At 43.9% G+C, this 23,589-nt stretch overlaps 1 protein-coding gene across 4 annotated transcripts in view; it reads right to left on the reverse strand.

Moving 5' to 3' along the window:
• The window catches only part of INSC (INSC spindle orientation adaptor protein), a 115,672-nt gene that overhangs the window by 52,712 nt on the left and 39,371 nt on the right, over nucleotides 1-23,589 (reverse strand). For all 4 annotated transcript variants that reach the window (XM_033119100.1, XM_033119098.1, XM_033119097.1 and 1 more), the window contains exons 3-5: nucleotides 9,431-9,776; nucleotides 8,396-8,448; nucleotides 7,124-7,247 (exon numbers count right to left, since the gene is read on the reverse strand). In XM_033119100.1, coding sequence (XP_032974991.1) covers nucleotides 7,124-7,247; nucleotides 8,396-8,448; nucleotides 9,431-9,776 — 523 coding nt within the window. The remainder of the gene's footprint in view (nucleotides 1-7,123; nucleotides 7,248-8,395; nucleotides 8,449-9,430; nucleotides 9,777-23,589) is intronic.

Raw genomic sequence — 23,589 nt, forward strand, 5'->3', positions numbered from 1 at the left:
TTATAAGTTTAATAAATAATAATAAATAAGAAAAATTAAAATGTTATTATAAATAGGTCTCTTAGTGAGATGAATAGGCTTTTTATTCTTTTAAGGCTTTCTAATTCATACACATATCCATGATTGACTATTGACTTAGTGCTATATTTTTAGGTGTAAACCCTGAAAAATCTTGTTCCCATAAATCTATAGAGAGGAATGGGAGTTATAGAGCCAACTTGTATAGCCAAGTTGTTCAACGCTTTGAGTACATTCTGTGTTATGTAATCACATAATAATCTGTCTTCAAACACTATTTTTAATGATCTGCCAGCTGATAACTCCTCTAAATTGGTACTCTTCTACATTGGTAAAAGCAAAGAATTGGAAACTATTTGACTTGCAAAAGCATTTGTTACCCAATCATTAAAGTCATTCATTCACTATCTCAGTTTCTGGGAAGAATTCCAACAGTACTTTACCAGCGCTTATCAAATAACTATTAATTATACCCACTACTCTTTACTTATAGCACCTTGGGTTACCCAAATTATTCAGAAAGAATTAGGAAAATCAAAATATTATTAATTTCATTGCCAATACTATTTTTAAATCAAATATTTTTGTGTGATTCAAATATGTTTTACCAAAACCTTGAAGCTATAGCTTTTGCTATTTAATTTGTGGAAAATACCCACTCTCTGAACTAATTGGCAAAGACAATTCTTTTAGTCAAGTCAGTCAGTCAAGTCAATTTAACTTTCTGTCAATCAAGACCTGACTTCATTTTTAATTAAAAAATGGTTTCACATGTGTTTCAAGAAATGCTGGAAAACACTGACAAATAATTAATGGAAACCATCCTCTAAGGGAAAATGCTAAAAACTGTCAATATTAAAATAATGTAGACCTAAAGTAAAATTTGATTTATTTGTATATGTTATAAAGCCAAGATAAAACAATTTACTAATTTTTTAATAATGCAAAGTAATATGTAGCTAACATTGTAAATTAATTGTAAATCTAGAAAAGTGATGAACAGGCATTGTGTTCCTTCAGTAAATAGGTGTGTATGTATGTGTTGAACTCTGGTGTTCATTTTAGGGAATAATTAAATAATATCTGAGAAGAAAAAATCAGAAATCATTCGATTATATTTAGTAGCTCTCCTAATTAAACTTCCCCATGTATTTAAAAAAGGAAAAGGGTATTTACTGCTTAAATGTAATTAGTCCAGCTGCTAGCAATGAATTTTATCTTTCGTTAACAGGAAGCACAAATTACTGTAAATATTTCATAATATGTTTTGAGAAAATAGGCTTTAACTGCTTTCTTAAATAATCTGCACCAAATCTAAAAAACATCATATAAAACTTGTATCCAACATATCTTTAAAAATTTGGTCATTCTAAAAATTATTCCAGTTACATTTAAGAGTTAGTATCCGCATGACTATTTTGTATCTACAAATTTGTACTTTTCAATTTCTTCACCTTTTTCACCTTGCCCCCAACCCCCCTCCTATCTATCACTCCAATAAATCTAGTATCCATCTGACACCATACGTGGTTATTACAATACTATTGACTATATTCCTTACGCTATACCCTACATCCCCATGACTACTTTGTAACAACCAATTTGTACTTCTTAATTCCTCCCCCGTTTTTCACTCACTCCTCTAACTCCCGCTTTCATCTGGCAGCCATCAAAATGCTCTCAGTATCTACAGGGAAGATAGTTAATAATGTGGTAATAACTATGTATAGTGCCAGGTGAGTACAAGACTAGTCAGGGAGATCACTTCTTAAATTATGTAAATGTCGAACCACTATGCTATACGCCTCAAATTAGTATAAAACAATACTGAATGTCAACTGTAATTGAAAAGTTAACAGCGGAGGAGAGGAAGGGGAATAAGAGGTCTAAATTTCCAGGTAGAAAACAAGGCAGTCACGGGGATGTAACGTACAGCACGGGGAATGTAGTCAATAATATTGTGATAGTGTGGTATGATGTCAATGGTTGCCAGACTTATCATGCTGACCAGTTCTTTAGGTATATAAATGTTGACTAACTACGGTGCCCACCTGAAATTAATATAATATTGTATTGGCTAAATTGTAAGAAAAATTTTTTACAAATGAAAATAAAATCAAAGAGTCAGTTTCATTAACCTTCAGAATTTTTGGCTCTTCAAAGATACTTTTCTTTATGGCTAATGACATAGAGTTGAATATGAAATGTAGGTGAAAGAAATTGCTTGCATTTAATGATGTGCCACAAAAAAAAGCCAGTTTTAGGGTTCAATGTGTCTTACCAGGGCTCTCTTTGCTTTATTTAAAGAGAATGTCCCTCAAGACCCATGCATGATTTGAGAATAAGTGGAGACAGGAGGGATAAGATAAATTGGAAACTTTTATAACCACCCTCCGACACACACACACACACACACACACACACACACACACACACACTACCATCTGAATTCAGAAAATCCCCACACTGCGCAAAATACACATTTCTAGTGCCTTTTTCCACAGAAATATGTGTAAAACAATTCATGGAGGCCTAAGGGTTTTATGGCTCATGAATGAAGGGGTCTTCCTTGCTTGATCTCCCCACTCTCTTTTTGCACAGCCTGGCAATGCAATGTAAGATGTGAGATGAGTGATGAGTATGCCTTTCTTTTGAAAAGTAATAGAAGGGCTATTAAAAAACTCTGTGTAATATTGGGATGATCATTTCAGGGGGAAAAAATGAAAATTGAAGATCTGGAAAATAGTTTCCTTAAAACTATATGCACTTCTCCTGGGACATCTTTGGGAACCTGGAGAATGCTGTGCATTTGAAGTGGTTTACAGACCACTGGCCTAAGTCACTTCAAGGAGCCCAAATCAGAGCAGCCTGGGGCGGCAGAGACACAGCATTTCGAGGGGAGCTAGACATTAAGAAATGTTGACAGTGCTGGATGGGGCAGAATACACAACAAGCAAGTCCTTGTGGACGAGTTACAAATGCCTAACTGTGCAGGAAAATGAAAACTTATCAAATGCCCTCTATGAGAAAGGAGACATTTTTCTCCCATTTATGGTAAACATTGTACAATTAACCTATGGTGGATGCTTTCCCCCAGTGAATGTATGTTTACAAATCCTTGTGAACTGTGAACTGTGGACAACTGAAATAAACTGACTGACATGCTGCTGCAGCTGCCACCACCCTATTTCTCCCAGCTACACAGGGGCATCTATCTATAAGGCCCTTGGCAATAAGGATGGAGTCCTGGGATAAAACGTTGCCTGGAGTCTCTGAATTATTCCTAAGGTAAAGGGGTTCCATTTTTGTCGTTGTTGTTTTCTTGTTTTTCTTTCACTTTATTTCCTCCCAGGCAACTTTAAAATGAGGTAGGAGACTATATTAAAATTTTGGACATCTTTATAGTTCTCATCTGGCAAGTATGTTTGGATTATCTTTGTGTTGCCATTTAATCATACTGCAGCCTCTAATTACCTATATTGGACAACACAGCTGAGCAACATCTGAGAGTGGGAAATAAATCAGGGCAGCAAATTTTGAGCTTTAGTTACAAAGCATCCTTAGCGTTAATTTAATGACTGTAATATAATGAGTCGTTTCCGAGCCTGCTGGGAGCAAAGTCTAAATTGCCCACTGTGATTCCAGAAGGATCCACAAAGCAGTAGGAGTTGTCATTTGGGGAAATGACTTCCTGACGATGGGAAAGGATTGCCCCACAGGCAGCTGACCTCTTCCTCCAACGGGCCCAGCCCCACTCCTGCCTGACCATAGCCTAATGGATGAGGCAAATAAGTTAACTGAAAAAAAGCTGTGAACTATTAAGGGGTAACACTTGGCCCCCACTCCTTCTGTTCTCCTAGGTAGGGTGGGCAGCAACCACACCTCTTACGGCTTCACTCCCTACCCCTCCCTGTCGCCTTGCTGAGAAGGTAGGGACGAGTTAGTGAGTTTGGAAGAAGGAACTGAGTATGTTCAGCTGGGTGCCTGCCCTTCTCCTCTTAGGAAGTGTCCCTCTGGTCTGAACTTTGTCACAGGATCGGTGCTTGTCTCTCAGCAGAGACCTGAGGTTGTCTAGCTCTGCCTGAAACAGCGAGGGGGACATTTAGCTGTGAGATAAAGTTTTAACAAGCTCACTGAGCCACAGGGCCAAAGACATATTCCCCAATTAGTTTTATTAGAATAAAGGTGCTATTTTCAACTAAAATAAAAAATTGATGGATGGAATGAAAGGATGAATGAATATAACATCTAGCCACATGAAGCTGAGTCAAGGATTCACAGGGAGACGTGAGAGTCAATGGAGAGTCCCCTAGAAGTCGTCTTCGAGTAAATCAGGGTTTATAAGTCATCTTCTCCCTTTACTTCCCAAATGGCTAATCCTTTATTCCCAGATAGACTAATTATCAAAGCTATTTAATTTTCCTTTGGTGGCTCCTAACATTCAAGCCTTAAATGTTTCCATATCTACCAAGAAGTTAAATTATCTTAATAAACAATTAATGAAGTGATTAGGAGTTCTTTTAGCAAAGCTTGTTGCTGGTTTCTAGTGAATAAAGCAGTTGGCGCAATCAGAAGAGTGCCACCGATGACTTATGTGTTGTCTCATTTAATCCTAACAACCCACTGTAGAGGTGAGAAAACTGAGGGCCAGGGAAATTAAGTAACTTGCCCAATTCTGCATATTCAGTAAGTAGCACAGTCAGGATTTTGAACCCTGATACGCCTCCAACTCCATGCTCAGTCCACTACCCTACAATGCGCACGTTCCTCGCACTGCGTGCTATCAAGACTGGAGAACCCTTGCAAGTCACTGAGTCCAACCTCCATCTACTGCTGATGGCCTCCCAGACATGACCTGCCTATCTCAGTGACGGGGAGTTCCTAAGCCGGCCCCTTCCATCCATTGCGGGGCAGCCTTATTGCTCCCCAAACTCCTTTTTACGTTGAATGTCCTTAGATTCGCTCCCCTGGCCCAAGGTCTTTCTTCTCTTTGAGGTCACAGACCTTTGGAGGTAGCCGAGTGTCCATCCTGTGAGGAACGATCCCCTGCTCCTCCACCCATTCCACACACACCTTGAGCTTTGGCCCTTTGCCACCCTCCTCGGAACCTTCTCTGAGCACAATCATTGCCAGTGACATACCTGAGTTCTGGAACTGGACACAACATTCCAGAATGGAGCCAACCAGTGCAGAGGCGTGGTCGGTTATCACTGTCCTCGTTGTAAGCACTGCTCCACCATTATTTTGGGGGGTGGGGATAGGGTATGGGCGAGTGGGAAAAGCACTGTTTCTCTTCTCAAAGCTTACATGCTTCCCTAGTGGGGGGACAAAAAGTTTCCCAAATTGCATTTTCTGAAGCACCAGCATCCCAGAATAACTGAATGAGTGCTCTTTAAGGATAAAGATCTGTGACTATGTAAGTTTGGAATATACTGCTCGATGTTTATTCATTAGTAAATATTTATTGAGTGCCTATTGTATGCCAGGTACTGTTCTAGTCACTAGATATATATCCCATTAAAAAAAAAAAAAAAAAAAATCCCTGTCTATGGAAGCTACAGTTTAGACAAGAAATACTATAAACAGGCAAAGACCTTTTAGAAGAAATTAGATACATAGTCCAAAAAGCCAAATAGGCTCTTGGAAGCCCAGGGAGCTTTTCCCTGGATTCTGTGACCTAGAGCATCAAAAAGACACCCTTTGCTCCCCAGATAAAAGAGCTGCCAGCTACTTCCAAATCCAGCTGGCTTCTTTTTGCATTCCAACACAACTCTTCCATTTCAGCTTTTCTAATTGAACCTAATACTTCCAGGCAAAAGGGCACAAAAATGGCATAAAAATCATCAGCAGGGACCTGTTCCCCTGCTCAAAAACTCCTCCCCGCCACCCACTTCCTCACTCATCACTCTCTTGACTTCTTCACCCATTTTTGGCCCCCACATTCCAGTGAATCCCTCTGGAACTTGATGGTTCAGTCTGGGACAGTGGCCCCAGTTGAAGCACACCGCCTGCCACTACATGGGACTGTCAGCATTTACTCCTCAGCACTGAGTGCGGGCCCCAGCACCCCAGCCCTGGCCCTTCCTTTTCCTTGTCCCAGACTCTCAAAACAGAGAGAATAGATCTGGGTTTGGAGGGTGAGAAGGCATCGTCCCGCAGGCGAGCCAGGTCAGAAAGACCTATGCCTGTGCGACATGAACCAGACACACAGGAGACAGAGAAAGCAAAGTCTGGCCTCCGGAGAGAGGCTGAGTTTGGAGAAAAGCCAAAATGCAAAAGGGATTTGTTATTTGTGGAAGGCTTTTATTTGGTGGTGGGAAAAGAATGGCAAATATGTAACACAATATTTCTGTAACTATAAATAACATGTAAATACCTTTCATAATGAAAACCTTATGGAATCTGCTTTTCTGGGAGGCTTTTAAAATAGGAAAAGGCAAGAGAGAGAAATAACACGTATTTGTCCGGAACTTTGTGCTAAGCGCTTTCCATATGTTGTTTGCTTAGTCCTCTCACTTTCTTTCTGGGGAAGGTTTGCACTTTATAGATGAAGGAAATGAGGCTAAGAGGTTGAGGAACGGGACCAAGGTCCCGTGGTGAGCCACACTTTGAAAGTAGGTCTTCCAGAATCGCGCTCTGACATCAAGCAGGAGCCTGCCTAAGGGCAGGGGCTAGACTATAAAACTTTCTAGATTCTTCCCTATTGCCAGTATTGCAGAATCAGCTTGTTCCCTGCAGATGCCTAAGTCCTTCGGGATGCTAAAATTCCAGTGTGTGCACTGTGGCAGTAATTCAATAGAGAAGATATAAGTGGGACAATACTGACAGTGCCATTGAGAGATGTCAGGCTTTGCTACTGCCTTGCTGTGTGACCTTGGATAAGTGTCTTCTCTCTCTGGGCTCCAGGTTTCACATGTGGGAAATGCAGAGCTGGGCTAACAGCTCGGGAAGCCTCTGCTCTGCTCGGACAGTCCTGTCGCTCAGGTGCTGGAGTTCACTCGGGGGTCTGAAGAGGATGTCCCCCATAAAAGGCCACTTCAGAGTTTCCCCCAGCCTGGCCCAGTTCTCCCGCCCTGACCCCTCTCCACAGCCCGCCTGCACTGACCTGCACCTCCCGAGTCAGGGCCAGCTCCAGCAGCTGGCCAAAGTGCTGGCCCAGCGTGCTCAGGGTCTCACTCACGCAGGCCTTCATCGACTTCAGGATGTGCTCATTTTCGACCTGGAGGCACCTAGGGAAAAGACACAAAGGGGTGGACCACTGGACGGGGCAGGTGGTCAGCCCAGAGCACTGCAGGGCCCCGATCTGGGCCTGCTGCAGGCCTAGTGGTGGTGTGGTGCGAGTGGCCTGGGAAAAGACATCAACTCCGAGGGAGTCAGAGAGGGAGTGTTCCTTAGCTGGCTCATCGTTGGCCTCCTAGTATTCAGATAAGCTCTGGCCTGAGGTGGGAGCTAACAGTTCATGTCACCAGGAAGAAAGGCCATTAGAAAGCAGCCAAATCCTACCTCTGGGTTTCTCCCTGGGAGAACCTGTTATCATTGCAGCGGGGGCCTGGGAATGAGGGATAGGAGCAGCAGAGGGGAGGTGCTGAGTGCCAGGGGCTCACTGCAAAGGTATATGGCAGTGCCCTCTAAGGAATGGCTGCCTACAGTGTTCAGAAAGGAACTTTGAGGGTTTTTTCTCAGACAGGAAAAACAGCTGGGGATCAGGCTCCTGTTTAGCCCTATAGCCTGAGAATGCTCCACACTGGAAAGCCAAAGACCTGATGGGAGCCCTAAGGATGCCAGGTTCCACATTTTTCTTCTAGGACTTGGGAGCTGAAAAGGATGAAGGAGAGTGTCAGCATATAACTGGGCGTGTGTACATATAAGGTTGAGTGTGTGTATATGTCTGAGTGTAAAGGATGTATGTGTATGTGTGTGAGATACAGACAAGGTATGAGTGTATTTCTGTGACTGCGCGAGTGTGTGTTGATAAATCTGCATATAAGCAAGGGAGTGTCTTTGAAATCCTGTCTATGCATATGTGAGTGTAAAGGTGTGAGTGTCTGCTTTCACCTCGCCTTGACTTTGGGGACCAGGGGGCTTCCCAAAGCTGTGGGAAACCTTTTCCTTGTTACCGACTCTCAAGAATCCTTTCTTCCTATGCCCAGGCCTCTCCTCTGCCTCTTACAGTCTCCCTAGGGCCTGAAAATGGGGCCGAAAAGCCCAAGGGAATCTTTCAAGGTTGCTGATAAAAGTCAGCAAAAAGAAACCCCAAGAACACCTCCAGCACCCCCCACTCCCACTCTCCCTCTGAGAGAGGATGCCACACATTCATTCCCCTGCCTGAAGACTGGCGGGCAGACCCTGTACAGATTGACCCCTCATCCAGCTTTACCTCTCTGTGACTGCTGAGAGCTCGGAGCATTTCTCCATTAGCAGCTTCTCAATCTGTAGAAAAATAGATCAATTTTATTCAATTCAACAAGCATCAGTTGAGGACCAGTTGCGGCCCTGGGCCCTCTCAGGCATAAAGACAAAGAAGCAAATCATCTGATTTGAGAAACAGGCACACAAACTATAACACAGTGTGATATGAGTGGCAAAAGAAATCACCAGCTGCTTTGGGAGTTCAAAAAAACGAAAACTGAGCCGTTAGGTATGTCGGGGAATCTGGGAAGCTTCAGAGAGGAAGGGGCATTTGAACTGGGCTTCAAAGCACGAATAGAAGTTTACTGTCTGCGACGTGGAACAGGGAAAAGTGTGAAGCATTAAGGTGGAAAGGAAATGCCAAAGGAAAAAAGTGATAATGGGGATTTTCGATGGTTCGCTTAGGCTTGGAGACGATTCAAAGTCATGAGCTTTAGAATCAAAAAGGCTTAAGTTGAATGATGCTTACACCATTCACTGCATAACTTTGGGCAAGTTACTTAAGCTCTCTGAATTTCTGTTTCCTCATCTATAAAGTAAGGACGATAGTACTAGCTAATATTTTAAATCAATTGTTTTTAATGTTTTATATATAATAACTCAGCCCTCACAACAGATCTAGAAAATAAATATGATTACAATCATAAGGATGATGAAACTGGGGCACAGAGAAGTTGAGTAACTTGCCAAGGTCACACAGCAGAGCTGACATTTGAACCTAGGCAGTGTGGCATGAAAGTGGGTATACTTAACCATTGCCAGCCTCTCATAATGGTTATGTCTGCTTCAGAGGCTGTGCAGGTTAAATGAGATGTGCGTAAAAAGGCCTAGCATAATCCCTGGCCCAGAGTGCAAACTCAATAAAGGTCCTTACTGTCTCCTCAGCTTTATTGGAAGAGGAAGCTGGTCCCTGGGGCAGGAAGAGTTCAAATGCCACACAATCCAGACCCACTCTTCTAGAAGGCATCCCCATTCCACCGACACCCATCCCAGGACAACTGACCTGGCCCATCTCTTGTGAGGAGCTCCTGCTGACAGCACTGTACTCACTGACCATGGAGCGGGCATGGCAAGTCAGACGCACGCTCATACTGTGGACACGTGCCCAGCGGTCCTGGGCCAGCTTCTGCCCGATCCTACGCAGCTCGGTGCTGATGACCCAGCCCCGCTTAAGCAGCAGCTGCAGGGGGTCTCCGGGGCCAGGACCACCTGCCAGGATGAGGTCACCTTGGGCATCTTCCTCTAGGCTGATGGGCTTTGCCTGCAGGACACACATGCACTCGCACTCGGTCATGAGCTTCAGGTCCTCCATCCAGCGCTGGACTGAGTCCACCTGCATCAGGTGCAGCCTGTAGCCAGGGAACAGCGCCAGGAAGGCTATCAACACTCCTCAGTTGCCAAGGGTTTCAATTCCAAGCCAACTGATTTAACTGAACACCTATTCTATCTTCATTGCTGTTTCGTACATTCACTTACCTTAATCCTCTTAGTTCTCATTATGTTCTTACAAATAATAAGACTGAGGCACAGAAGTGTTGGGGGCAGATGTCCAGACAAACAACAGGCTATGTCTGCAGAGTAGCACATGATCTTTATAATAAGAGGAAACTGGAAATAGTGTAAATATTAGTTATGTTAAGTAAGCTATGGTACAGCTACTTGGCTATGTAGTGTGCACTTATTTAAAATAATGCTTTCCAAAAGTTTATAGCAAAGAAAAAAGTGTGCATTAATAAAGTGGGGAAAGCAGTATGCAAAAATGTAAACACAATCATTATAATTATGTTAAAGAGCTATATCTGGAAAAAAAATTTAAAGGACAGATTATAATGCTCATGATTCTTTTATGGGTGGCGAATCTAAAGGCTTTTTAAAATTTTTTCAACTTTTTTCTAATTTCCAAATTTTCTATCTCGAGCATTTTGTAATGGAACAAAATCAACTATTTAGTCCAACAGCATAAGAATATAGATTCGATCCCCAAGATCTTTACCAAATAAAATTTACTCTGAAATCCATTTAGTCAAATAAAGTTCAGTGATATCATCGTTAATGAAACACTGAACATTTGTTGAGTGCCTCATATTTAATATCACATAAATGTCAGGCACTGCGGGAAAAGTGGAGATGAACATGCCACTTTCATGGAGCTTCTGATCTGCCTGAAGAGTCAAGACAAAGTAGCGACAAACTTAAAAATAACAGATTTCAACATCATTTGAAGATTCCAACAGAAGACATGCACTGGTAAACACTAAGGCTGGGCTCAACGCCCTTTGTCTTTGGCTTACAGCAGTCCTGCAAGTACTATTTCTCTCGCTAATCCTGCCTGCCTCCAGCATTCTCCACCTGGACTGATCATTCACTCATTCTACAGATATGTACTTGGTGCCTATTATGTGCCAAGTATTGTTCCAAGCCCTGGGCTATAACAGCAAACAAGTAGATAAAAATCATCTCCCTTGCGAAGGGTACATTCACGTGAAATGACAGTCAACTTTCAAACTAATTTTCAAACTAAGTATGCAATGCATGTACTATGTTGGAGGAGGTGGCAAATGTTATGAAGGGCAAGAGAATAAGAAAGAAGGATCGGGAGTGCTGGAATGAAAGGGGGAGTAGACGTAGCAATTTATTTTTTTTATTAGTTGTATGTATACAAAACAACGTACTAGTTAGACCTTTACACCCCTCACAATGTGATGACCTCCCCCCAACCTACTGCCTCTCTGACATTGTGTATACCTCTTACAATACTATACCCCCATGCTATTCTTTACATCCCGTGAGTTCAAACACACCAATTACAATAGAATGTTATTAGTGCCCCAAAGGAGGATGCACGAGGGGGTATAGGGGTTCTGGGGAGCAGCTGATGAGCTCTGGCTGAGGCTTTTCAGAGAAAGTAACATTAGAGCCAGGTCTTGCAGGGTGAGTAAGAGCTTGCCAGGTAGAGAAGAAAGCAAGGGGCTCCCCAACTGAGAGAACTGTCTGTGTAAGGCCAGGGGATTGTAAAAGAGAGTGGTACATTTGGGAAATAGGGAGGCTGAGTGTGCCAGGAATGTAGCAAGTGTTTATGGCAAGGGTGCTAAGAGCTGGGGAGAGATGGAAAAGGGAGAGGTGTGGGACGGGAGGCTGGGGCCAAATTTTAGAAGCACCCCTATTCAAGCCTCAGCAATTTTGACTTACGCAGGGGACAGTGGTGCAGGGGGCACTGAGGACTCACACAGGGGAGTAAATATATATATATCTCCTACGTTTTGGGGGGATGGGGAGCATTGCTGCTTTGGGGAGCCAATATGGCAATAGCTATTAATTGTAATTCTACTCCTGGGGGTTCGTGCCATAGAATGGAGGATTGAGAGAGTGATAATAAGATGTAGAAGAGTAGAAATTGTCTACAATCAAAGAGTACATGTGATACAATCCCACTTATGAAAAGTTAAATATGAATTCATAAAGATAGAACGAACAGCAGGGTGCTATGATTTCAGGTAACTCTCTCTGTGTGTGTGTCTCTCTCTCATATATATATATATATATATATATATATATATATATATATATACACACACACACATATATGTATATGTATACATATATATGTATATACATACATACTTATTAGTGTGTATATATATATTTGTGTGTATATATATTCATTCTCTCTATATATGCACGTATATATTCAATTTTTTTTTACAAAATGTAATAGCTATTTTCATGAAGGGAGAGGGAGAAAGGTCATTGGTCTGTTTTTGTTTTTACTAATGTAAAAGGTAATTTTCTATAAGAAACCACATGTACAATTTCCCTGGTTATACATTATAAGCTTTGTGGTTTAAAATTACATTTTAAAGCCCAATAGTCAAACAGTTGCATCATTCAAAAAGTTCTGCTCCTTCTAATTAAATAACAGTAAATATGAAGACATGATTTAACCGTGCTAATTGGAGCATACCTTTATAATTTCGGTTCTAGCTGATATATTTGCCTCACCTAGCTGGCCTCATCAGTGCCCTTTGTGTGCTGTCCGGACTCAGAATGAAAGCCAAGTCCTCACCTTGGGCTACACAGCCTCACAGGATCTGCCCCCACCCTCCACTGCTCTCGTGTCCCCCACCCCTCTCTCTGCCTGGCTGACTCTGACATCCTTGCTACTCCTCACACATCTCAAGGACACTTCTGCCCCAGAGCCTTTGCACTTGCTGTTTTCTCTCCCTCAAACACTTTGCCCCCAGATATCCACACGGCTTGCCTCTCAAGTCCTTCAAATCTTGGCTCAAATGTCTCTTTCTCAGTGAGCCTTCTCTGATCCACTCATTTTAAATTGTCAGGGGGGTTCTGGACTTATCAGGGGGATCACATCATAGACTGTGTAGATGCCTGACCACTGCACTGTGCACCTGAAGCTGCAGTAGAATAATATTGAATATATATATATATATAACATCTGGTTAGTTGCCAGTGCCCGACATATACCAGCTATTCAGTAAAATGCACACCAGTGAATGCGCAGCAGGTGTTGGATGTTGTACCTCTGCAGAAGACCCCATATTCCTCCACCATTCAGGCTGCCTAGAGAGTGTCCCAAGATGAACGCAATCGGAAAGGGGACATAGAAGATGGAAAAACATATGATCATCATGTTCTAGAGATAGAGAACGGGGAGGCAAACTGATCTAGGGGCTTTTAACAGGCAACAACTGAACCAGTCACTCATTCACTGACTCATGCACTCCATAAACACTTTGCAGTGGACATCTGTTGCTTTTGGCTTCGGAGCATCCTTCTTCTTCTGTCAATAGCAAAGACAAGTTACATTTAGCTACCTCCTGGTGTGGCAACCTGGGCTTCAGCTTTTCCATTCTCTTTGGAAAGGTCTCTCCTCCCAAACATAGAAGTAATCCGCCACTGGTGTCTGTGCTGTGAAAATGCCCCCAGCCATAGTTGGCGGTCGATCCACGGGTGGCCTCCCGAACCAAGCTGCACTGATCCAATTCCCTCTCCCCAAACTGTGAAACTTAGAACCAAGAGTTACAGACACTGGAGTTACATCATGAATGTGATGGCAACTTCAACTAGGGACTGGAGAGTCAGTCCAAAAGTTACTCTCTATTGCTTGTAATGAAAAGAACCTTTTCTAAACTACAAGTACACAAATAAATGAGCAGAGTTGAGTCAGTGCCATCGCTTACAGAAAAGGTTTTCTGGGAATTCAAAGAAGGGAGCTGTCCCTACCAGCTGGAGATCAGGGAAAGGTGCTTGGAGAAGGCTGCTTCACACCTGAAGACAGTGGAAGCATATTCCAAGGAGGGGCAGACCCTGGGACAATGAGTAGGTCAGTTGATCTGGAGTTATGCATTCTGGAGAAGAGAGAGCAGTGAGAAGGAAAGCAGGAAAGATGGCGCAGGACCCTGATCTTGAGAAGATTTGAATGCCCAAGTCGGGGTTGGGCATTTACGCCGAAAGCTCTGAGATGCTATCAAAGGGTGGCAGGGCAGAGGTGAAGGCTGGTGGGGCGGAAAGACTACTAGATCACAGCACCTGGCACAAGGGACCCTGTGATGCTGGGCTGGGTTTTCAGCACGTCACCCTGTGGAAGAGCTCTAGGACCTTCAGGCAGGAGATAGTCACGCCCCCTTACTTCTGACCTGCATGGGAAAGGACCATGAAAGTGTCAGGAAGGGAGAAAAAGGGAGTCAGAGCCACCAGAGGCCTGATGCGATCAAGAACTCACATTTATGGCACTCCCTCCACCCCCAACCTGCCTGGAGGCATGTCAGTTCTCACTCGTTAAGATCGTTACAAATTAGAAAGAAAATGGGATTTCAGATACTGCGTTAATTAAAATCCTAATTGATTTATCCCTCTGCTGGTAAGAAAAATGGGATGACAAAACTATTGATTTCTCCAGTATCTGAGTATTTGTGCCTCTGACTGTGTGTTTGTGGTTATGAACTCATTTGGTGTCTGTCTGTATTATCTGTATGCCTGAGTCTGGGTGTCTGAGTGTGAGTTTGTGTATCTCTACCTGCGCAAATACTCAGATGTGTGGGAGTGTTTACAGGTCTTGTGTCGGATATACTCGATGATTAAAAAGAGATGGGATGGCCGTGAGCATGGGCTGCACTTAATGATTCGATTCCAAAGAAAAGAGTAAAGTGGAGAAAAAAGTAACTTTGCAGTGAAGAAACCTTAAGGCAAACACCACCTTAACCAAGTAATCAAAGCAAACCTCACTACTTGATAAGCCATGTTGACAGCATATGCCCCTGATATGATGTGATGAGAAGGACACTGCACTTCTGTGGCATTCTTCCCCAAAATATATACCCTCAATCTCACCATGGGAAAGACCCAAATCAGGGACCCAAATTGAGAGAGTTACAAAATACCTGAACAGCACTCTTCAAAACCTGCAGGGTCACCAAAACCTCCGGGAAACCTGAGACACTGTCATAGACCAGAGACGAAGGGGACATGATAGCTAAGTGTAGTAGGACATCCAGGATGAAATTCCCAAAGAGAAAACGACATTCATGGAAAAACTAGCAGAATCTGAATAAAGTCTGGCATTTAGTTAATAGTACTAGGCCAGGGCTTTCTTCCTTAGTTGTGACAAATGTACCTTGCTCATGTAAGACATGAACAATGGAGGGAACTGGGTGTGGGGTGTATGAGAACACTGTACTGTAATCTTTGCAATTTTCTGTAAATCTAAAATTAGTTTAAAATTAAAAAGTGCCTTTAAAAAATACAGGGGTTGGTGAGGGAGGTGGCGTCCAGATGACAGGCATGAGGATTTTCTACCCCACCCCTCAGAAAGAATCTCACTTCCCTTGCTTCTTCCCCAACCACAAGCACTCAATAAGCGGAAACTAGCTATCTCTCAGGCTTTGTCATGTGCCCCATGGAAGGAAAACCTAGAGAATCCAAGCCCCAGTGGATGGGTAGGTGGAACCTGGCTAAGGAGCCAGGAGTGAAAGCTTCCTCCAAAACCTAGAAGTGGAAGAAAAGGGGGTTGCTCTCTCGGGGGCAAGAAACATGGCAAGCCTAGATGGCTTTGTCTTCCAGTAGGTCCCATTATCTGCCCTTGGGACCACCAATGGCTGAATCCAAAGCCAGCCTTTTGCGCCCACGCCTTCTAGGCATGGCTACCTCAGGATGGCCTCCCTCTGGCAGAGTCGGGCCCTCAGACTGGTCATGATGATCCGGCTCCCGCCTTAATTGCCTGAACAGGCCTTGAACCAGAGCTTCCTAGGGACAGAAGAGTCTATTGTGTAAGGGCCTTGAGCATAAGAGGAGCTGCCCCAGGCCAAGGCTTCACGTCAGCATGCGGGGGTAGAAGAGCTGGCTTTGCGGCTCAGAGGCAGCCTGCTCCTGTTGCTGCTATTTATTTTTTCCTGTTTCTGAAATTTTAATTGAAATAACATATGTACATAAAAGTGAACAAATCGTAATACTGAGTTGCAGCTTGATGAATTTTCATAAGGTCAACACACCCCATGGATCCAGGAGCCAGATACACAAAATAGTACCAGCCTCCCGGAAGCCTCCCTGTGCCCTCTTCTGGTCATTCCCCAACCAGGACAACCAGTATCCTGACGTTTGACAATAGACATTAGCCTTTTAAGTAAGTTCCTTAACCTCTCTGAGCCTCACGTTCTCCACTTGTAAAACAGAGATACTAATAGAATCTGCCATACCACGTTGATGAAAGAATTAAATTACGTGGTGAAAATGTAAAAGGCCTAGGACATCGCATGGCACAAAGGAAATGCTCAAAAATATTCGTTCTCTTTGCTGCCCTTCCCCATGTGCAACACGTTAGCACCCGTAACAATAATCGTGGCTAGCATTTACTGAGCATGTTCCACATGCCGAGCACTGTGCTTAGAGCCTCACATGAATTAGTTGATTTACCCCTCAGAACAATTGTCTGAGTTGGGTCTTATTGCTATCCTCATTTTACAGATGATTCGGTAGAAAGTAGTAGCACTGAGATTAAAATCCTGGTCTCTCTGACTTGAGTCTATTCTTAATCTCTGTGCTTTACTACTTCCCATTCTGCTCACCCCTCAAAAAAAAAAAAAAAAAGAACAGAGAGCGAGATGGAGTCACCTTAATAGGGGTGGGGGAGTGGGGGGCAGGGAGGACCATTTTCCCAAGCAAGAACTTTGGGGTTGCTTATGAGCAACAGGAAGATGAAGGGAAGCTGTGAGCCCCTGACTCTGCCTAAAGCTCCTCGGTGGAGGGTGGACCAGGATCCTGGGTCCCAGAGATGTAATTACAGCTTGCAGGCCACACCCACTCCCCGCTGTCCGGGGGCAGGAGCTCCTTCCTGGGTGACAGCCTCAGAAATGAGAATGGACAGAGGCGCCCGTGGGGAAAGAAGAATATGGTTTTCTTTAAGAATGAGCTTAAAATAAACTTCTATTTCTAGAGCTTGTTTAAACAAATACCTCCTTCTTCTCCCCAAGCAGCAGCCAAGCACACTGAGAAGAATAAACCGAGCAGATTAAGTAAAGCCATGGATCCCTGCCTACTCTTAACCCCACTCGGTAGCTAGTCCCCAGCTCCTGTCAAGGAGGTGCATCCCACTTAGGTACAAGGGCGACTCTGGCCAAGACAAGGGAAGACACCAGGGGCTTCTGACCCATGAGCAGGTGGAGGGCAAGATGGATTGGCTGTTCAAAGCATGTATGTGTCTCCTACCCAGCCTGACTTCTTCCAGCATGCTTTGCAACCAAGCTGCCATTACCACTAAATCATTAAGATAATAATATAATTGTGTTTAGATAAAAAAAAAATAGAGACCAGGATGAAAAGCAGTTGTGGAGTCACAGGAAAAGGGCAAGTAGACAAAAAATATCAATAATAATATTTACTGGACCCTTACAGTGCCCCAAGGGCTATGCACTTCTCATGTATTATTTTATTCTCACAATTACCTGATTAACTGTGCACTCTTATTCTCTCCATTTTACAGATGAAAATGCGGAGGTGCAAACGACTTACATGACTTAAGAGAGCCAGAACTCCCTGCAAGCAGCCTGATTCCGAAGACTGTGTACCCACCCACCATACTATAGTTTCTCCACCTGTCTCTCTCCTCCACCAGACTGAGATGTCCTCAAAGGCAGGCACTTCTGATTTATCTCAGCATCACCAGCACTCAGCACAGGGTCTGACACATAGTAGGTATCAATAAATATTTAACTGAATCAAGCTTGCCACGCCAGCTGGAAGTATTTTGTGAACTTGCAGGGTGTCACTCGAGGTAAGCAAGAGTGCCCTAGCCTGGCACACAGGAACCCACTGAACTCGCCGCCGCCTCCATTCTGGGACTACGTCTCAGGAGACGCAGATTCTCTTTGGCTATGTCAGGAAAAGTATAGGGAAGTTCCCTGCACTGTGATAAAAGATTGAGAGTTGGCCAAAAGACATGATAACACATTTTTTGTGGTTTTTTTTTAAAAAATAGAAATACTTGAAGTAGGTATCAGTAGAACCAGAGAGACCGTCCATAGAAGTCATTTTGCGAACATTCCCATATTCCACTAAAGCAATGCCCTGGTTAGATAGAGCTTGGACCCTTGACAACCATTGTCCCAATTCTCAGCACTTACAGGTAAATGGTTTTCTGGTGAGATGTGGGGATGTCTACTCAAGCTCTGGGGAAATGGCGAAAGGGAGATCTGAGCTCTTAGAGGAAGTGTCTGTCCCCACATGACACCAGTAACAAACATGAAATATTCTCAACCAGCTCTACACAATTTAAAACACTAAGCAGTATCTCTTAGGCAATCCCTGGTCAGCCTGATTCAATGACACACGTTTGATGCTGATCATGTGCCAGGCCTTGTGCTGGTGATTTCCACCTGCCCTTAGGAAGCTCACATAGTCTGAGGGAAGAGACAGACATAAACAAATATAACCCAACCTCACTCTCATTCCAACATTATGCTCCATAAGTCTCAAGCACTTCCAGGAGTCCCCACAGATCAACTCATGTACAGTCCCCCAAAAAAGATGAGCTCAGCCAACCACAGGGTGTCATTGAATGATTCCATCATCCATTCTCCCTTTAGCAACCTTACACTGGGTATTACTCTAGTTGCCAGGTCCTGCCAAGTCCACCCAACATGGCTGCCTTTGCATCTGGGTCATGCCAAGCTGTCTGGACTCTAGTAAACATCTCAGGCTGTAATAGTCACCATTTCTCTTACGCTTGTGTGTGTGTGTGTGTGTGTGTCTGTGTGTGTGTGTGGTACCTAATAATAACTAACATATATGATATTGCTTAGAATAATCCCTGACAAGCAATATTATATATGTTAGTTATTATTAGAGCTTAATTAAGGAAGCTGTATTATCAGAACTTAGTTACTTAAAAGTAAGAGAAATAAGAAAAATTCTAGGAAGATGGCAGTGGTGGGAGCCTAGTTTTTCAATCTCTGAAATAAGCGCATAACTGACCGAGCAATTAGATAACAAAACCAAAACTCCATGGATAATATTTACAACAAAACTGGATGGTAAAATATTCCCACAAACCTCAAAAGACAAGCAGGTGGGGACAAGCCACCTCCAGCTGCAAGACCTGCTTGGTATCATCTTTATGAGTGGAAGAAGAAGGCAGCAATAAGATGGCATCTGATGCATATGAGAAAGGAAAACCCCAAAGTAGCCACCGGGTATTTATTGCAAAGCACAGCAGGACAAGTTGAGAATAGTAACTGAAACTAGAAGGCAGTTTCAGTTCAAACTAGAATATCACTCTCCTATATCAGGTGAGTGAAAGGCATCCACGATGAACTTCCAAAGCTGATCCAACAGGAATCTCTTCTACAACAACATGCCACCCTGCGAAGAAACTTCTGGAAGTAGAATCAGAATTGAGCAGGACAGGGACGACAGAGACAAAGGATGTTTCAGTCAGTCAATGTGAGGCGCAGAAGCAAAGCCAGGAGCTCTCGGAAAGCAGAGCACCGTATTTTTGAACCCTACACAAAAACAAAAGATGGTAGAACTTGGAACAGCTTTTCTGAACCCTGACTCTTTCTAAAGGTTCGTGATGTTTGCAATGATGTTAGAGAATAATGAAAAAGATAAAATCAACAGGACTTGGATACTGATTCATATGGAGGATGAAAGACTGGGAATAGTCAAAGATGGGACCCAGAATTTTAACGTGAGCAGCTGAATGAATAGGAGAAACAAGTTTGGAAGACAGGAAGATGGGTTCAGTTTGAGACATGTTGAGTCTAATGAGCTACTGTCTCTTCTTTTGAAGACGTCCCGTTCCTCTCATAAACGAGGCCCCCCAAAAAAACTGCATTCCAAAACCTTCCAGGCACTCCCAATATCCATGCAGAGTGCACAGCCTACATACTCTCGCAAGTCCAACCCTGAATATTCACTCACTCATTCATTCATTCATTCAATAAATATTTTCTTAGTTCCTACTATGTGCCAGGAACTGTTCTAGCTGCTTGGGATACATTAGGAAGCAAAAAAGAAAACATTCCTGCCCCTGTGGAGGGTACATGACAGCAACATAAAACAGGCAGTAATAAATATAATAAATGTAAAAATATATAGTATGTGAAAAGCCAATCATTTCTATTAAAAAATAGAGTCAGAATAAATAGGGACGAGATTGTTTGTGTGGGAGGCAGGGAGGTCACTGCCATTTTAAAAACGTGGTCAGAGTAAGACTCTTTGAGAACATCAGAGTTGAGCAAAACCTTCACGGAGGTGCGAGAATCAACCATGATGAAATATGGGTACTGAGCCTTCCAGGTAGAACAAACAGACAGTGCAAAGATGAGAGAGTGCCTGCTTTGCTCAAGGAACAGTGTGGAGATCAGTGGGCTGGGATGGAAGGAGCAAGGGAAAGATTAGGAGGAAGTGCACTCAGAGAAGGGACTCGGGCTGGATCATATCAGGCCTTGGAACCCATTGCAAGCACTCAGGGTTTCCCGCTAAATAAACAGGAGAATTCCTTCTGAGTTATCTGAGGAAGCTTACCCAGAAGTCAGCTGGGTTTACCTCCCCCCTGCGCCTCTCTACAACCCCACCTGGAAGTCTCTCTCACTAACGGCTTTATAAAAACAACACGTAGGTTCATTTAGAATGCCTTAACCTCTGCTATGCAGTGAATTATAAACTGTTTATTAAACAGTTAATGTACGCATAATTATTTATGCAACAAGCTATAAATAATTTACAGTGCGGTTAGGGTATTAACTTCCAAGCCTTCCTTGCTAAGGCACTGGTGACGCCTCAGTCAGTTATGACTAAAGAAAATGTTCCTTCTCTGACCTTGTTCAAATCTTTCGGTGTTTCCATTGCCCTGCTTCCTACCCACTGCCGAGTTCCATGCTGAGCTGTATCAGCACAGGCCTTTCTGTGTGTCCAGGCTTTTGTGTCAGGGGCAGACAACTCTTTCTCCAGCTCTCCATCCATAACTGCTCCGAGTTCACACTGTGAGTGCAGAGCCTCCACAGTTATGATGTCGGACAGTTCACAGTCATCCTGTTCCTAACATGCAGGGAACCCGTCTGTGCAATACCAGAACCAGGAAAGAGGCTTTCTCCCCTTCAATGGACTCTGCAAAATGCACTGGGGTTGGCCTCTTTCCCTCTGTGATCCATTGTTCTTTGCCATCTCCTACACTGACCCTCTGCTCCAAGCTGTAGCGCTAGAAAAAAATTTCAGTTTGTTATCCTTTTTTCATTATTTACCCTGCCCACGTTGATATATGTGTTCCATAACATTTCTATTAAACTATTCAGTGTGACATTGTAAGAGAGTTGATCCTACATTTCTACATTTCAGAAGTCCCAGGAATGCTGGGGAAGGGGAAACGGGGTTCACCACACACCTCAGAGCTAATAACTGGGAGTAATTTGTGAAGGGGCATGAATCAAGGAACCACAGTCACTTTGCCCCATCCATTTCTCCAGGGTGTGTCATTCCATCAATGTGGGGGAGGATGTGAACATAGGGAAGAGGTTTGACCACTCTAAAAAATCAATTTAAAAAATCTAGCATATTTCCAAGCATATTTCCAAGCTATAAACAAAACTGTATTGAGTACCTTCTGTGTGCCATAACAAAGGCTTGCATATGCAATATCTATCTTGTGTTCACAGCAACACTGTTTATTATCCCCATTTTACAGAAGAGGAAAAACTGAGGTTCAGATAGGTTCCTATAGTTAGTCAATGGCAGAACCGAGACTTTGATCCAGGTTTGCCTAACTCCAAAGCCCTCATCCCCTCCCTAGTCTGTCCAGATCCCTCATAGAGCGTGTTGTTGCTTGTTTCAAAAAGCCAAGGAACATGAATTTGGCTCCAGGTAACTGTTTCCAGTCCAATGAGCCAGCGTGTGCATTTGACAACTGCCTCCTCTCTATGACTCAGAGCTCATCTTCTTAACTGTCACACGCTGACATTTTAGATGCCCTCAGAGAGAGTGGGGGCACTGTTAACATTTCCGGGCCTTTATTAGCTCGAGAACGACTCATTTTTAACCTCTAAAAAGAACACGCGTGTGTCTATGCATTGCCAATATACGTATGGGAACCAGCATGACGATATTAACAGCAAGGACACCTGTTGAGGAAGCGCCATCTGTGTCTTCCTCCCACTTGTACCCCTTAATAACTGTGCATCCTTGCGCGGGAGACTTGTCCTCTCTGGGCCGCAGTCCCTGACTTGCGCTCCTTCTCATTTCCAACCACTGCCCCAGCCACACTGAGCGCTTTCAGTCCTGCTGTGATTTCCAGCCTCCCAGACTTTGCACACGCTGACCCCTCTCTCCCCATCTCCTCCTCACCTTGCAGACCCCTATGCCTCTTTGAAACCTCAGCCATAATGTTTCTTCAGAAGGAGGTTTCTCTAACTCCTAGATAAACTCATGGCCCATGTTTCCCACATCATGACACCCGTCTCAAATGTTGAACTACTTGATTACTACCTGCTTTATCCACTAGACTATAAGCAGAGTAGGGCTGGTGTCTGCCGGTCCTCCTACCTGCCACCCCTCGCACTGGACCTGATAGACTGAAGATGCTCAGTGTGTATTCAGGGAACTGAACTAAGTATTACATGGGAACAACAATCACCTGTCCTGTTATGCTGTCTGTCTCGTGGGGGTGTTGTGAGGTTCGAGGGGGATAAAAATCCATAATCATCATTGCTAACATTTACTAAGGCTGGGCCCTGTGCCAACCACCACGGGGTCAGCTTCACGTGTGTTACCTCATTTAGTTCTCACAATGACCTATGAGGAGGGTCCTCATATTATTTTATTTCTGCAGATGAGGAAACGAAACCTTAGAGAGGTTGAGTGAAGTATCTGAGATCACCCAGCTTGTAAGTGGCAAAGTTTGGCTTTGAACTCAGCCCATCACACTCTAGACCCCATGTTCTTGACGCTACTTCAAACTGCTTTACAAAAGGCTGTGCTCTGTCCAAACAACATGTTGGTGCTGTCAGGTAGAATTACAAATGCCTCCTCACAGGCACGAACTCAGCTGTCGCTTGTCCTAAACGTTCATGGCTACACATGGGATCTGACGTGTAGACGAAAAAGTGTTTAGCTTTGTGTTCCCTGTTCTGTTCTCCTCCTTACTGGAAGGAGAGTTTTTTCACTTGCCAAAGTGGAACACTTAGGAGAATTCTCAGATCTACTATGTCAGTTGCTAACCTGGTACCTCTGTGGGGTTCTGGAAAAATGCAGGTGAGAGTACAGAAGTCGCCACTAGAGGGTTGCCAAGAGATGAGCTGCCTGGTCGGCGAGACTGCATAGACTCTGCATCAGCCTCCAGCCCCAGCCCCTGGGATCCCTGTACCTCACCACACCCTCGCTCTAACCCCCAAGCCTCAGGCTCTGATTAAGGGTTATCTATCCCCAGTTGTGGAGAGATTCTGGGGACAGACTCCTTCCTGCTGGGCTCCACTGCTGGGCTGCCCTCTGAAAGGGGGCCCAGCAGCAGAGGTCTGGAGGGGTTGCCTGGCCACCAAGTCCCCCAGCCAGTGTGTTGTGGGACCAGGCCTGGAGCCCTGTCCCTGTGTTTTCTGCGTACCTGCTTGTCAGCCTGTTCTAGTCGCTGAGGACAAAGCTAACTAGAAGAAAATACCAGAGCTC

This window comes from Rhinolophus ferrumequinum, chromosome 11 (assembly GCF_004115265.2).
Source record: "Rhinolophus ferrumequinum isolate MPI-CBG mRhiFer1 chromosome 11, mRhiFer1_v1.p, whole genome shotgun sequence".
NCBI lineage: Eukaryota > Metazoa > Chordata > Mammalia > Chiroptera > Rhinolophidae > Rhinolophus > Rhinolophus ferrumequinum.